Here is a 17,530-nt window from a genome sequence, read left to right as displayed (position 1 = left end):
CCATAGCTTCCTTGATTTTCTCTGCAATTTGCATGCACAAGCACTATTTCCGCTACATGAACAGCTGCACACTGTCAGAATCCTCGATAAGGGTGACGTAGCACAACAATTTTGCAGGTAGTGATTTATGCTGTGCCACCTTGATGCAAGATTTCATTCTTTATATTTAAGAGTTTTGGGATGGATCTAATGCCGGGGCAGGAAAGTAACACAGTGCCTCCTAACAATTTATCTAAAGATGTTCTATCTTTGGCAATAATTTAGAAATGAACAGCATTAAGCTGGCAAGAGACTAGCTACAAGAATGTCTCTCATTAACTGTTACATTGTGAGCTATTACATATGAAGTGGGACATAAAGTCAACTAGTACAGAAATGAGTGCTCAAAGCTTTTGGAAATTAAGTGGGCTCTGAAAAGTAATGAGGTGTCAAGATTAATTGGTGACCAGTAGAATGTGCTTTTTGGAGGCTATCAATTAGGAGAAAACCAAACAATTACATATCTGTATGCATGGACCACAAATAATGGCAACTGTTATTGTTACAGCAGGGCAATGTAACCTTAATGAAGTGTTTGTCACTTCCAGGCAATGTTCTTTTGCATTAACAAGGTTCCATGTAAGACATATATTCATTGCAAATTGCACTACTTCAGACACATGGCAGGGCTAATTATGCACATTACCCAAGATACCGAAGCCACTGAAACATAGTATGACTTCTCCATTTCCACAGAAAGTTTCTATAAGCATCTATGGTGATGATGGGAAATATGTGGTCCTTCTGGAAACTGGACCACAGCTTCAATCAGTATCCACCACTGATTATGTCAGTTGGAACTCATGAGAATTGGAACCCAATAATATCTGAAGGACCACAATTCCCCACCACTCTTCTAATTCAGGAACACCAACTACTGAAGTCAAATAGCTGAGTAAGCAGTACTTTGGCCCAACTGTTAGCTTCAAAATAAGTATCTGGAGAGTCAGCATTGTGCAGTGGTTTGATTGCTGGACTACATATCTGGAGACCAGGGCTTGAATCCTCGCACAGCCATGGAAATCCTTTGGGTGATCTGGGCAAGTCACAGACTCCCACCTCTTAGGGTTGCCATGAGTTTATTTATTTATTTATTTCAGACATTTGTATCCCATCCTATCTCGAGCTCCGCAGAGAGACTCAGGGTGGCTAACAACCGGCACACCATGATGCCCACAACCAAAACCATAAATATACAATTTAAATAAAAACAATATAAAAACAGTATAAAAACTTTAAAACAGTCAAACAGTCACCGATTTAAGTCATTGTCCTAAAAACAGCCCATCAAGTCCATTAAAGCCGTCACTTTGTCAGCAGGTCAGCCTAGCCTGCAAAGGCCTGATCCCATAGCCAGGATTGTAAATGACTTGAAAATACACAACAACGGCTAAGAAGTATATGAGAACAAGTTGGATCTTCTACAGAAACCACTAACAGACAATAAATCACTAAAACATCTGGTTTCACCATTAAGAAGAATGAAGATGACCAGAACTTTTCCCCCTCTACTGCCTTCCTCCTCCTCTTCCATGCTCATATAATACAAAATGTGGATGTTGCAGTATTTGTCAACATACATCCATGATCCCATAGGGCACAGGGTAGTACAATTGTACAAGAGACACTACCTGCCTTCTCAACACACCCCAAGCTCCCTATTATTTATTTATTTATTTCCTATATTTTTACCCTGCCCTTCCCACCCCCGAGGGGGGACTGAGGGCGGCTTCACAAATGCACCATAAGATGCCAACATCATAAAAACAATCAACCATACATTAAAATATTAAAAACAGTAATTAAACAATTGATTAAAACACGCCTGTTAAAATCAGAGTCCAAAATCCAGAATTCAAAATCCAGTCCAGGTCAATTCATTGTCTCAAATCTTCTTTTATTTGCTGTTATTACTGGTCGAACGCTTGGTCCCATAGCCAGGTCTTAAGTTTCCTTCTGAAAGACAGGAGGGAAGTGGCCAATCTGATGTCTGTGGGGAGGGAGTTCCACAGACCGGGGGGGGGGGGGGGGGGCACTGCAGAGAAGGCCCTGTCCCTCGTCCCCACCAGTCGCGTTTGCGATGGCGGTGGGATCGAGAGCAGGGCCTCTCCAGATGATCTTAAATTTCATGATGGTTCATAACAGGAGATATGTTCGGACAGGTAGTCTGGGCCAGAACCGTTTAGGGCTTTAAAGGTTAAAACCAGCCCTTTGAATTGTGACCGGAAGCTGATCGGTAGCCAGTGGAAGAAAACGGCACTCTCTAACTTGACGCCTTCCAAAAGTCGTGGGCAAATGCCTGGCTGCCAACTGTTGGACTAATTGAAGCTTCCAAGCAGTCTTCAGAGGCAGCCCCACATAAAGTGTGTTGCAGTAGACACTATTTAGTTGTTGCAGACATACACCCCCCCCCCTCCCACACACACACACACATGGCCATTCTGTATAAGATGCATCAATAGACTGTAGCAATAGAAGTATAGTTTTTAGGTTGAGTGAAGGAGAAGTATTCTACTCTGGAATCCTGCATCCAGTTCTGAACACAACAATTCAAGGAGGATGCTAAGAAACTGAAACATGCCCAGAGAAGGGCAACCAAAATGACCAAAGGTCTGGAAGCCAAACTCTGTAAGGAGACGCTTAGGGAGCTAGATATGTTTAGCTCAGAGGAAAGAAGGGAACATGATCGCCATATGATTTGACATTATATTGAGGAGGAACAAACTTTTTTCTTCTTCTCTAGAAACAAGGACAACTGATTCAAACTGCAGGAAAAGAGATTCCATCTAAACATAAGACAAAACTTCCTGAGATATGCTGCCCTGGATATGGTGGATATGGAGGCTTTTATATAAAGGCTGTCAGGAGTCCTTTATGCGGTCCTGCATAGCAGAGTGTTGGACTGAATGGCCCTTGGGGTTTTTTTCCAACTCTACGATTATATAATTCTGTATTGTTGTAATAGGGCAAACCAGCCTTAATAACATGGTGAGTGTCATTCTGAAGCTTAAGGAAGCTTCTGGTGATGTTCCTAATGACATCATCCACTGAGGTCCTGGGATCACTGGAGGTCTCAGCTCATGATCTAATCTACATGAAACCACTGGGAGAGATCATCCGGAGTTAGATGTCATCTGTATGCAGATGATGTTCAACTCTATTACTCCTTTCCACCTGCTACTAGGAAGGCTGTTCAGGTCCTGAACCATTGCTTGGCAGCTGTAACGATCTGGATGAAAGCGAACAAATTGAAATTGAATCTAGACAAAACAGAGGTACTCTAACAGGGCATAGAGTTACAGTCTGTGCTGGACAGGGATACACTCCCCCTGAAGGTGCAGGTTCACATCTTGGGAGTGATCCTAGACTCATTGCTGAGCCTGGAAACACAGGTTTTGCCAGGGAAGCTTTTGCACAGTTAAAATTTGTACGCCAGCTGTGGGAAGTCTGACTTGTCCACAGTGGTCCATGCTCTGGTTACATACCATATAGCAGGGGTCCACAGACTTTTTAAACAGAGGGCCATGTCACAGTCTCTCAAACTGTTGGAGGGCCGGATTATAATTTGAAAAAAAAATATGAATGAATTCCTATGCACACTGCACGTATCTTATTTGTAGTGCAAAAAACACTTTAAAACAATACAATAATTAAAATGAAGAATAATTGTAATAAATATAAGCTTATTAGTATTTATTATGTATTTATTTAGAACTTTTCTCACCTCCATGGAGGGACTCGGGCCAGTTTCCAACAATAATATCACAAGCAATCGTTTAAAAACATCACATTCCATAATACACTAACACATTAAAATACTAAAAATACAATCATATAATTACAATGGCCAAGTCGACACAAAATTGTTGTTCATCACCATCCATCCATATAGCCATGAGTTATTGACTCACTCATCAAATGCCAGTTTCCAGAGCCAGGTTTTCACCTGTTTTCTAAAAGTCAGGAGAGAAGGGGCAGTTCTAATCTCCAGTGGGAGGGAGTTCCAGAGCCGAGGGGCCACCACCAATGGGAAGTGTGAGCCTGCTTTTGGCTGAAGAGATAGGACTGTTGTTTTGGTGTGTGCTTTCAAGTCATTTCAGACTTAGGTTGACACTGAGTGAGGGCCGGGAAATGACCTTGGAGGGCCGCATACGGCCCCCGGGCCTTAGTTTGAGGACCCCTGCCATATAGATTACTGCAATGCGTTCTACATGGGGTTGCCTTTGAAGACTGTTCAGAAGCTTCAACTGGTCCAGCAAGTGGCAGCCAGGTTGCTCACTGGAGCACACAACTCCCCTGTTGCATAAGCTCCACTGGCTGCCAGTTTGCTACTGAGAACAATTCAAAGTACTGGCTTTAGCCTATAAAGCCCTAAATGGTTCCAGCCCAGAAGTGACTTGCTAGTAAGCTGACCAGAGAATAAAGATCTCCTCAAGTTTCTGTCCACATGTATATAGAGGGAAATTTAGATTTATTATCTGAATCAGAGAGTTCTACAGCAGAAGAAACAGCATTTTTAAAGCTCTTATGTTGCTTTAAAGTCTTTTTGGTCCACTGCCAACAATTCTTCCTATTATTTCACATTTATTGTGTGTTTTTGTTCTAGCTTCCCATGTTCATTTCAGCTTCAAGGACAGGCATTTTTCCTTACAACTTCCTGCCTAGAAGCCCTGGTCTGCATCATGTTGTTGCCTCAAGGGTGGCTATCACATCTCCAAAGCAATTCAGGTACCATTCCCTTTCATCTTTATAAAGCTGCATTGAAAATGGTAATTTCATTTGGGATCTACATTGAAGTAATGGAAGCAAATGAAACAGCGAAACAAGCATACAAACCCCCAAATGGCCAAATGTGGATGAAAGTGGCATTAAAGGCTGCTGTGTTTAAAAAAAAACCCAAATAAGAAAACCATATGTCAGTATTAGTAACTTGGAAAGAGAGTTCCTGTGATGGTTTCTTATAATTTAACAATGGAGGAATTAAATATTCTCATTCTATAATTTTTTCTGGTTTGTGAGAACAGGAGAGCTACAAGGCAGGATAAATTAGGAAATAAGAGCTTGGGTAAGTTAGGATTTTTAGATCGCACCTCCCAGAACACATACCCAGCATGGACACTGGTGCTATAGACTGAAAGATTCTGGAAGCTGTAGTGCAAAATGTAACCTAATCTTTATAGTCATGTAGAAGTCTAGAAGTCAATGTGAGACCTGTACCTGAACTCTTATCAAAAAGGAAACCATCCCCTTCTCTAAGTGGAGTGGGGAAATTCAAGAGCTTAATTCATCCTGGGGGAATCTAAAAGAAGCTCCGACTCCCTCTATTATTTCAGCTGCTTCTGGCCTTTGAGATGCCTGAGAGAGGAGAAATGGTGGCTGGGCTTAGCACATCAGGGTAAACCGCTATGCTGCAGAAAAATCCTGCTAATCAGAAGGTCAGCAGTTTGAGCCTGGCTGTGGTGACCACCCGCCGTTGACCTCAGCTCACCTGTCCACCTAGCAGGTCGAAAGCAGAAATGTGAGTAGATAAAGTAAGTACTATTTTTAACAGGGAGGTAATAAAAGACACCCTTAAAAGGACATTGATCGGAGGAAAGTTCCTCGACATGGAAGATGGAGCAACAGCACATCTCATCCCCACCCTACAAGATTTGCAATAAAATGGGAAAACTGCCTTTATCTCTGTTTGTTGTCTGTCCTTGTTAATTGTATAATCAACATTGAATATTTGCCATACGTGTGTTCTGTAAGTTTCTCCAAGTCCCTTTTGTGGTGAGAAGAGTGGGGTATAGATACTGTAAATAATAGCAGTAGTAGAACTAGTGGGCAGGGAAGCTGACCTTCTGAAGCAACATTGGTTCTTTCCCTTATCTGTGAAATGAATTTAGCTTATCTGTTGAGTCAAATCAAAGTCCATAATTTTGACCTCCAAACCTGAATCCCTATTCAGACATGAAAAACTGCTGGGAGAGCCTATGTATTTATTTATTTATTTATTTATTTATTTACTCTGTTTGTACCCCTCCTTTCTTTACCCTAAAGGGGACTCAAGGCGGTTTTACATATGGCAACTATTCATTGTCTTTGGGCAACAAACAGAATACACTTAAGTTAAAAATTAAAATTAAAATTTAGTGCACATTAAAACATATAAAACATTGCATTCACAGATCCTAGGCAAATCACGCACTCTGAGCCTCAGAGAAAGGCAATGGCAAACCTTATGAAGAACACTCTATGATAGGATTTCCTTAGGATCAACATTTAAAAAAAACAGATTGAAGGCAAACAACATCAAGAGCACTTTCTCAGCACCCATCCCCGTCAGACCATTAATAATAAAGACCATCACAACACCCTGTACATAATTTTTCAGCTCTTCTACCACACCAACCTAGAAAGGCCTGGGGTTGTTTTTTTAACCAAGTAAGAGATATTATTGGGAAAGCCAGCAAGATCAAGTGTATCAGGAAAAATACATTGTAATAGAAATTGACTTTTCTGCTTGGGCTCAGCATCACATTAATGTGCTAAGCTGTCCCTATTACTTAACAACTAAGCTAAAAAGTAGCCTCAGATATTCATGACACATATGATTGGCAGCAATTCCTTCCTGGGTGGGTAGTGTCACAAGATGGTCAGGGTGGTTGGGGGTGCTCCTCGAACCCATCTGACTGCCATGTGCAACTGAGAGCAAGCTTTGCAGAAAGAAGCACTTTATACACACAACCTCTCCCTCCCCCTGCAAAAAATGACTTAATTACATACTTGTGTAATCTCTACTTTTTGCAAGCAGAAGTTACCAAGACAGTTCTGGACATTTTCCCCCAACAGACAAGTGTTCAATTAAGCATAGTGGATAAAGATGCCTGGGGGAATTGTCCTGTGAACACAAAGTTATTAGAAGGATTGGTAAAGTTGCGATAACAGTCCTAGTTGTCACATATTCCTGCTCTGATAACAAGACCTGATCTGACATTACATTATGATTGTCAAGAAATTTCTGAAATCTGTGAAAGTGCTGTCAACATAGCAGTCTCTATCTGCTCTTGGAGGGTACAGAGTGATTGCTTTCAGACTGTAGAGGGGCCTACCAAGCTATGCTGAGACTCTTCTCTGTTGTTCTTCCACCAGCCAACTAAACTGGTTTGCTGTAAGAGGGCCTCTTAATCCTGGCAGATACAGTCATCGCTCTGTGTCTATGGATTCAACCATCCATGGATTGAAACTATTTCTCCACCACCACCAAAAAAAAATAATCAAAAAGTAAACATTTATTTTGCCATTTTATATAAGAAAACACCATTTTATTACACCATTGTACATAATGGGACTAGAGCACCCACAGATTTTAGTATCCACGGGGTATCCTGGAACAAAATACCAGTGGATACTAATGACCCAATCTTCTTCCAATTATAAAAGGATTTTTAATGGTGTTAAGTGTGTTTTTCATCTGTTTCCTATTTGAATAATGCTTCATGTGATTTTATCAGTTAGCCACCTTAATGTAACTTGGGAGAAAAGTGGTATAGAAAGCTGATAAATATTTCAACTACATAAGTGGCCTGCCAGTTGTCATTTGGCACCTGCTATAGCTCTCATTTGGATTAGCCACCATTTCTCAGCCCAACCAACCTTCCTGGGCTATTTCAGGAAAAACTGTGGAGAAAGTAGCTTGTTGTAGGAAGGGCAGAGTGAAACTGTAATCAATAAATGAAGCAAAGAACCTCATATTCAAGAACAAATGCTATATTTCGCAAACAGTTCTGTGATAAGGGAACTAAGAACACCTTCATTTTTTCAAAGGTTATACAGCATTTCCTAATATAAAAGTCTCAAAGTAATACAAACTCATTGTCCCATATGAAATTTATGCTAATATATGTCATAAAATAATAGGCATTTCTCTAGATTCCAATGGGTCTTATACCCATAACTTTGGAATATCATGGGGGAACATGCGCCATTTGTATGCTCCTTTCTTGCACAACAGGCTTTTAGGAGTTAGCTCCTTTCAACTTCACTGCTTTATTTTTCTGGGATGTTTTGTTGTTTTACATTTATTTTTTGTCATTTTAACAGTATCAGACATTTTAATTGTTTTTGTTTGATTAGTTTTGTATGGATCTGTGGAAGTGTCATCTGAAGAGTACTATTGATTTGCAAGCAAACAAACATATTCCAAAGCAATGTGTCATAATTGATTGTCAATACTGATGGCAATATTGCCACCTTTCCCACCAGCCCCATCTATTGAAAACCCTGTATCTGGAAAACCATTTCTATATTTGATCTCTGGGAATGTTCATAAACATGTCATAGCACCTCCACAACTGAATGGATGGTTAGGAAAAAATCATTTTAACTCAAATGAAGGCAGAGCTCATTTATGCCTGCGGAGATTTCAAAATCCCTAAGGACTTCTTTTCAAGGACAGTGCTAGTGGTCAACTTTACCTCATTTTCAGTTGGGAAACATAAACACACTGGCTGAAATCCTACATCAGAAACAACGAAGCATAATTTTATGATAATGCAGCTATATCCCTGACATATTACACAATTATGGTAGTGAATTGTTGTGATGCATAATGAAAGATATATTGTGTAATAGGACACCTTGTGCATTGGTTCATGTTGTGTGCAATGGCCACACTGTTGGCTTTGCTAACAGAATGGTCCCCATAATGGCATCTCCCAAAAAATGGTAGCCACCACTATTTTTCTCCAAATTTATATGCTCTCTGCATTAATGTCATATCTATCTCCTTTCAATTAAGTGCCCTAAAACATTATCCAGAGCTGCCTTTGACTCTTGTGGCAATAATTCAAGTATCTCATTTATTTGGTAGGCATAGCATTGCCCCTGGTCTCCAAAAGCTAACACTTTGTTTTCCTTTCTAAGATTAAAAGAAAGCAAGGAAGATAGCCTAGCTGGGAGACATTTCATCAAGAAGGTAAGGACTTCAAGGCAGAGTAACATGCAAGGGGAGGGGGGCTAGGAGGAGAGATTGCCAAAGCACATTGCCTTCTGTCAACTTAACACTCCATCACCCCCCCCCCCCCCCCCACTTGCCAATAAGAGAATCAAAGCTGAACTTCAAAGCTGCCTGTAGCTGGCGGAAAGAAGAAACTACTCCCTGTCTCTCTCAAACACAGGCTTTGGCTACTGAACTGGAAGGAAGCCAAAGACTGAGGTCTTATTATACACTTTCCTTCTTGCTGAAGATTAGTGATGCACCTGACCACTGGAAGAAGTAATGATGAGTACGTTTCTCTCTGAACTACAACACCTGGAGGGAAAAGAAAGTGAGCTAATTGGAAAAGGGCAGAGCAGGGCACTGCCATGGATTTAAACTACATAGTTAAGGATTATAAGGAGTTTACCACCTTTGGAAACTCTCTGTGGAGTGCCACCAGGCACAACAATGCCATTTCCAGAATTGTTCCTTCTATGTGGGCTTGCTCCATTACAGCAGACACGAACATGACCTATTAAGTCCTTCTCAGAAGTTAATGGTGTCCACAACCTGCTTAATGTTTCAGTATCTGACATACAATTATCAATTTTTACACCTAACAACAACAACAACAACAACAACAACAAAGCATTGCATGGGCGGTTCCTTGACAAAATTGAAGGAAAAGTTGATAAGGAGAAGACCTGGTTACGACTCATGAATAGGACACTGACAAAGGAGACAGAAGGCCTGATTCTTGCAGCCCAGGAGCAAGCCATCAGAACAAATGCAATTAAGGCCAGGATTGAAAAATCAGCTGATGGTCCAAAATGCTGACTGTGCAAGGAAGCTGATGAAACCATTGATCACATCCTCAGCTGCTTCAAGAAAATCACACAGATGGACTACAAACAGAGGCACAACTCTGTGGCCCAAATGATTCATTGTCACAAATACCACCTGCCAGTAGTGAAGAACTGGTGGGATCATAAACCTGCAAAGGTTGTGGAAAATGAACACACAAAAATACTGTGGGACTTTCAAATCCAGACTGACAAAGTTTTGGAACAATACAATACATCACGATTGTGGAAAAGAAAAAAGTTTGGATTGTTGATGTTGCCATATCAGGTGACAGTTGCATTGAGGAAAAACAACAGAAAAACTCAGCCATTATCAAGACCTCAAAATCAAACTGCAAAGGCTCTGGCATAAACAAGTACAGGTGGTCCCAGTGGTAATCGGCACACTGGGTGCCATGCCAAAAGATCTCAGCCACCATTTGGAAACAATAAACATTAACAAAATCATGATCTGTCAACTGCAAAAGGCCATCTTACTTGGATCTACACGCATCATTCGAAAATACATCACGCCTGGGAAGTCTTCGAGTTGTCATTTTGCGATATGAAATTCAGCATGTATATCTCATTTGGTGTGACCTACTGTGTTTTTGTGTCAGTAAAATGATGATGATGATGATGATGATGATGATGATGATGATGATTTATTTCTATCCCTCCCTATCTTCCGAAAGAAACTCAGGGTGGTTTACAACAAAAATTGGCAAACATTTAATGCCAAGAAAAACATAACAAAACACATAAAATCATGAACAATCAAATAAACAACATCATGATATACTTATAAAGCAGCTCAAAAATAACAAATGAGGAATTGGAATATACAAATAGAACAATTGGGACACATTTCTCTAATGAACCTAATACTAATATTTGAGAGGGTGTATTTAGCACTTACTACACTCACAACAGTGATTTGGTGGGAAATATTTGAAAATGATTCCCCCCACAATCCCTATTAACCTATATTTTAGCTCAACCCAATGACATCTGTACCCGACATTCTATGCAAACCATGGAACTTGGGCTGCCATTGCAAGCAAAGCCATTAGGGGAAGGATGTCCTAATTATTGCAAGAAGCAAAGCTGGCCCTGCCTTTGGGCAGGCTGAGGCAACTGCTTCAGGCAACAAGTATGGCAGGCAGGCATGTAGCGGGGGGGGGGGGGGGGCTTGAGGGGCTTCAGCAGACCTACTGTGTTTTTGTGTCAGTAAAATGATGATGATGATGATGATAATTTATTTCTATCCTGCCCTATCTTCATATCATGATCTGATCACCATGCTCAATATATCCCATATGCATGGGGGTATTGGGGTAACAATACAAAAGGTTGGCTATGGTAGACCCTCTTTCACTCAGACTCAGCCCCCCAAATCAAACTCAGCTCCCCCCGAATCAAAATCCTGGCTACGGGCCTGATGACAGGGCATCCTCTTTGCCATGCCCATCCTGTTATTCACTCCAGGAAGATCCCATCAGGAAGGCTTACCTCTGAACAGGTATGTGTTGAGTTCTGCTGCAGCTTTTGTAATCATACACACTAGGTGGTATCCTTTCAATACCATATGCCAACATGAGTTAAACCTATGCCTGGATGTGTCTGTTTTTGTTCACTGCAGAGACTGATATTCCCTTCCTCCCTCTGCAGTAAACAAAACCTCCAACCCATGGCCTGACATAGAGCTATCAAAGCCTCACAAGCATGACTTTTTGTCCATGGAGAAGGGGGACTCCCAGAAACATCTGGGCATGTCAATGTAGCCAGATGTGAAATTATTACATCAGCCACTGAGACCTCTGGAGACTGTGGCAAATCTTAGCAGATGGATAACCACATTGCCCCTGGCTACGGCAACTTAGCCAGATGTTTCTGCAACATTCTTATTTGAACACTATTGACTGTGGGAAGTGGCTCCAACAGTTCTAACATAAGTCAGAGGGATGGTAAATGACTCAGTGTTAGGACACATCTAAACTGACCAAGTGATGCAGGATGAGAGTGGCAGAAGAGGAAGTAACTTGACTAAGCAGCTGATTAAACAAAGTGTAGGAACCAGGTTGAGTCCTGGGTGGTGCTTACATGCACCAGAGAGTTTGGCTCCAACGTGGTTTCAGGATCTCCAGTATCCACAGCTTCACAGTTTTCATAGGTTTTCAAAGCTTTGCAGATGTGGAGGTTTTGGGTTTATTTTCAATGTGCCCACCCCATTGCACATGTGCAGATCACCAGAACACTCATTGCTTAATCAAGTTGACCATGTAATGTGATTTACACCTACACGCATTTATGTGCATTATGGACCCTAGTTGAGAGTTTCCCTCAATTTTGCTTATCCTGGTTTAAGGCCTCTAATTCACATTCCTGAGTGCACTTCTGCTGATAATTATTTTTAAAATAATTTCTTTGAAATGCCTTCAATCCACATAAAGTGGTCAGTATAGTTATGCCCCTAGTTCCTCAAGCAGAACTACTACACTGAGGCATTCAGGGTTACAACCTATATGTGTTTTTTAAAAACTTATGTGAATTGCATGCACAGGGGTGGCTCAACCATTACGCAAAGTAAGCATTCGCAGTATAGTTGATTTTGCCCAGGAGCGCTCTTGAGGCGCTCTTGGGGGAAAATTGACCTTGACATATGCGAGTTGTGGTTACTGGGATGCATAGTTCACCTACAATCAAAGAGCATTCTGAACTCCACCAATGATGGAATTGAACCAAACTTGGCACACAGAATTCCCACGACGAACAAAAAATATATATCTATGATTGGTTGGGGGGGGGGGCAAAATACTGTTTGCTTACCATTGAAAATTACCTAGGGCCACCTCTATGCATGCATAACACCTTATGTTCATCTGCCTGTAAAGGGGATACAATATATTGATCCTATGCTATTAGCTTTTTACAGTCAGACTATCATGTACGCATTTCACTTGCTATGGATCAATGTCTAGGAGTTATTTCAAGAAATACCCCCCACCCCTCCAAAAAAGCACTTTATCAATTATTTAAAAAATCTGCAAAACCAATTTAGCTAGATAATATAGAGAGACATTAACAAGCATATCATAGATAAGGCCAGCTGTAGAGTATCACCTCCACAACAGTTCTTGCAAGTCTGGTGTACTTTGAACTATGAGAAATGTAGCCAACTTAAAATCCACTGGCAAGAAAAAAAACCAAGATCTTGGTAAATACAGTACCATTAATCTCAATGAACCCCAACTAACTTTCTCAGGATTGGAGCCCTTGGCTTAAATACAATTGTCAGGTCTGCTGCATGAAAGGAATTTACAGAAGTGCTGTCTTGCCATTGATGCAATAGGCCTATTGTAGTTGGGGTTAATACATTTAAGGCACTGTCTGCATCAGCCCTAAATAAACAAATGAAATTTCTTGTCTGAATACACATAAGACATTAAGGAATGGGATGATGATGAGAATGAGGAATGAAGGAGTTTCTTATGACTGAAAGACTGTGCTGTTAATTACTGTGGATATTAACTTTCTTCCATAACAATGCCCAACTTAAAATAAATGTTATTTCCATTGTTAACAATTGCACAGTCATCGGAAATTAATCATCTACGTTTTCAAGAGCAAGATCAAGTTGGAATCAAATTAAAACTCAACGTTTAAAAATGTACAGACAATCCATCATATAAATTAATTTGTTTAAAACCCATACTGCATTTCTAGTAATTATTTTAAACTCAGTTTCCTTCTTTGTGGTATGTTACTGTTAACATTTCTAATTCTGATCCTTTTCTGGAGATTGCAAGAAAGTTTTTCAATGATACCCATGCTATCCAGAGCTCATTCTTGATTCAGATTATAGGGTAATGTCTATTGAATTACAGCAGTTCATATTTTTTTGGTCAAAAATCAGGAGCCTTTAATTTTGGAAAGATCCAACACATTGGAAATATACTTTATACTTATATCAATGAGGTAGCATGCAGAAAGAGGTTTTGCAGCTCCCCTCTGTGTCCCTTTCCCCCCTCCATTTGCACAAAATGATCTAAAAATCTTGGTTACTAAAAGGGAATATTAAAGAAGAAATAAGTAGGATACACAGCTAGGTTTCTGCTGATAAAAAGATGCATAGTGACCTATCTCACAATTTGACCTGCCCTCGTGACTCCATTATATAATGCTCAAGAAAGAATGGGCAAAACCAATGCACTGTGAAACTGGCCCAAGCACTAGCTGGGTTCTGGCAAAACTCTGTACAACAAAAGTGGGCAACCTTTGGTTCTTCTGATATTTGGGACCGTATCTCCTACAATCATCAACCAAGGCCTATGCTCATTGCAGTAGATCAAAAACATCAGGAAAGTCAACTTTTTCCCACTCCCACTATATACAGAACTAAGCTTTGCAGAGTTTATTTCTTGAGTTCAGAAGAGGTCCTTCAATCATTTTTTCCAACCTACTGGTACTGACCTGTCCATTGGGAAATGCATCTCTTCCCCTTTCCGGAAGTCTGTGCTATTTTCCAGCCTGGCTAGTACATCCATCCTCTTCACCATCATCTCCAGGATATCACTCATTTTCCTCAGCACCCCTCTGGACTCCAGAGCTCCCATCACTGTAGTCACACACATAAAAAGAGATTTGAAAGGAAATGGAATAGAATGGCATTTTGCACTGCAGCATCATTCATAACGAACAGAAATGAAGACAGAAGTTTCAGGCTGGAAAGGTGAGCATTAGTAACAGTCAAAAGGTCTGCCATGAGACAGGAGAGTATGGGAAAGCCATTCTAAAATAGCCAAAAACCTTCAAAACTGACCTATATCAGTCCATATCAGCTTGCTCTTGGGATTCTACAATCTGAAATATTATTTGCTTATAGTATTTTTGTATCCGCTCTTATCCTAGAAGTCCCCCTGCGACAGTGAACAAACAAACATGAATTAAAACAATACTGGGAGATCTTTTAAAAATGCTTTTTATTAACTCCTAAAAACAACCTAGAGCCAGTTTTAAAACAGCAATAACAAACACTGAATACAACGCAAAACAGCACTGTGGGCTGCCTTCTGGAAGCTTGAAAAATACTTCTTTGGATCAAGAGTCCCATAAAATTCCTTACACCTATTATAGCTCCACCTCAAAATAAACCATCTTTAATTTATTAAATATACAGTACCTTACTATGACCATTGCTATAAAGGAACAACTATAGTTTTAGGGCTAAAACCAACTCTTCCGTACACTGTACAGTGAGCACTGGAATGGGAAAACCAACTTTGGAACCTTGTTTTGAACAGCAAGGGAGAAATACAAAGATCAGATTAGATGTAAGAAGGCCCTGTACTTTTAAAAATTATGTAGAATGGTTGGCTTGTATGTCAAGTGTGACTTCTCATGTGGTGGCAAAAGCATACACTAGAGCTTGCAAGTTATTTTTTTGAGAGTCCACCACCAGACTGACTGGCAGCAGTGGATGTACATAAGGTCCCAAGCATTTGACAGGGTGTAATTTGCAGATTTTAAAAATCCAACTTTTAAACACTGAATTTATAATTGTGATTTATAATTCTTCAAGGAAATCATATTTTTATATTATACGCATAATGTCCCTGCTTTACTTGTAGCTCATTTTGTTTCCATTGGTTTAATATGTCAAAAAACAGTGTCCCAATGAATTTTAATAATAGCCATGGATTCTGACACCAAAATTTGAATTTCAAATACATAATACCAAGCCAGAAATCTCAAGTTGGAAAATCTGATGCTAGAAGGTGCCATAGCATAATCTCCAGAAGATCTTCATCACCACGCTGTTTCTTCTGTCCTCACTTATTTCTATCTGTTCTATAAACATGTGCAAAATTTATTCTCATTCTTCAGGGTGATCTAATTCAAAGACCACCCTCATGTTCCACAGATTGCGTTCTGTTACCTCCATTTGCTAATGCCCAAAAGACCTTTCTGTGAAGGCAGAGGGCAGAGAATTGATTTGATTGCATAAGACTTGCGTGCACTTGTGTATATGTGTGTTTTTAGCCAAATCACTCATTTAACTTTTCTTTTTCATTCCACCCCTGCTGGCTCCTTTAAAGCACATTTTCATTTTCAAAGCAGCAGGAAGTTAGAGGACAAGTGAAACACTCAGAGGCTCGGAGAAAACACAGTTATGCAATGCATTTTCTTTTTAAAGTGCAAACAACAGATCGGTGACCAGGAACTGAATTTCAGAACATGTCCACACCCCAGGATGAAAGACAAGTATTTAGTTTAACAGTTTAATTCAACAGCCAACTCAAAGTGTTCACAGAATCAATTCAGTTTTATTTCTAACATGGGTTACCAACTTTCTTTTTGTGAAGAAAGTGAACCAAAAAGTTATTAAGTTACACTTTGTGTACAGGGATAATGGCAAAAAGCTTTTCGTTTGCTGCCTTGCTACATCGAGTTGGCTACCCTAACAAAGAATTATGACATCATTTAGCTAAACCTTCAATATTTTCAATAATTTAAAAATGTCCTTGTGCAAACTGAATCTCCACTTATTAAGGACAGCAATGTTGTTTACAATGTTTACATGATACTTTTTCCTGCACTGACGGGTGGGAGTTAATTGGGTAAGAATCTCTGGTTTTGTTCAGATTGCCAATTTCCTAATTAGCCCTACTGCTGTGACTTTAAAACAACCAGACACGTAGAAATAACCACTGGTAAGTCTGCTACTAAAGACAGTTTTTTCTAGACACAGAATTAATGCAAAAACAAAAAGGTGGGTTTGAATTAGGACAAGGGCAATGTTGGGAGTTGCAGTCCGATAATGTCTAGGGCTTCATTATTTCCATCCATGAATTAGGATCACATCTATTAATTAAATGGGCTGATCTGCATCATAATGATCTATTTAACTGCCAATCAATCTTCCATTCTTTTGTGTGGGTAATCTGTCTCTCTGAGTGGAGAAATGGGAAGCAATTTCACTTGCTACTTTCTTTTGTATGGCAGCTCCATCCTGCTTTCAAATTTCCGATGATTTAAAACACTTGTCCTAAATTCTATCAAGCATAAGGGTCAGGATTAATCAGACCAAAGGCCTATCTAGTTCAACTAGAGCAGTCAAGCTGAATATTGGACAAAGAATCTGCGTGTGTGTGTATATATGGAACATATTCTACCACTGTCCCTCACTTGTAAATTTGTGAACGGTTCTGCTGTTAGAGATGCAGTGACTAAAAATTGGTTCACAGAGGATATCTTACATAGTTCCAGCTGGTGAGACTTCACAGTACATCTTCCTGCTCTGTGATCTGTTTACTATTACAATACAATCATTTTTGAACTTTAGGATGTTTTTTCAAGCCAGTCAATGGAGTGAGTGAAAGAGATTTATTCAAGCTTACACTTCTCTCCTTATTCACCCACACACCTTCAAATTCTTTGCAAAAGGTTCTCCTGGGCAATGGGACCTGTTGGCTCTCGTCTCCAGATTTTAGATCAGCATTTCAATGAGCCAAACTTTATCCCCAAGGTGCCAAACTTTATGCCCAAATACATTTAGCACCTTGAATAGTTCCTTTAAAATTTAGTTACAACCCTAAGTACACCCACCTTTCCAGTGACATGGAAACCATCCCTTGACATTGCTGGTGGAGCCATCCGTCCTCCAGCTGGGCCAATATCACTTAGG

At 40.1% G+C, this 17,530-nt stretch overlaps 1 protein-coding gene across 2 annotated transcripts in view; it reads right to left on the bottom strand.

The window, feature by feature from the left end:
- The window catches only part of MGAT5B (alpha-1,6-mannosylglycoprotein 6-beta-N-acetylglucosaminyltransferase B), a 233,755-nt gene that overhangs the window by 117,883 nt on the left and 98,342 nt on the right, over positions 1-17,530 (bottom strand). The window contains exon 3 of one of the 2 annotated variants that reach the window (XM_060764586.2): positions 14,317-14,461. The exons of the other annotated variant lie outside the window; for it this stretch is intronic. Within the exon in view, the coding sequence (XP_060620569.2) occupies positions 14,317-14,461 (145 nt within the window). The remainder of the gene's footprint in view (positions 1-14,316; positions 14,462-17,530) is intronic. 2 annotated transcript variants of the gene reach the window in all.

This window comes from Anolis sagrei, chromosome 2 (genome assembly GCF_037176765.1).
Source record: "Anolis sagrei isolate rAnoSag1 chromosome 2, rAnoSag1.mat, whole genome shotgun sequence".
Taxonomy (NCBI): Eukaryota; Metazoa; Chordata; class Lepidosauria; order Squamata; family Dactyloidae; genus Anolis; species Anolis sagrei.
Note: the sequence above shows the minus strand (reverse complement) of the source record. Positions and strands in the feature narration are given on the sequence as shown.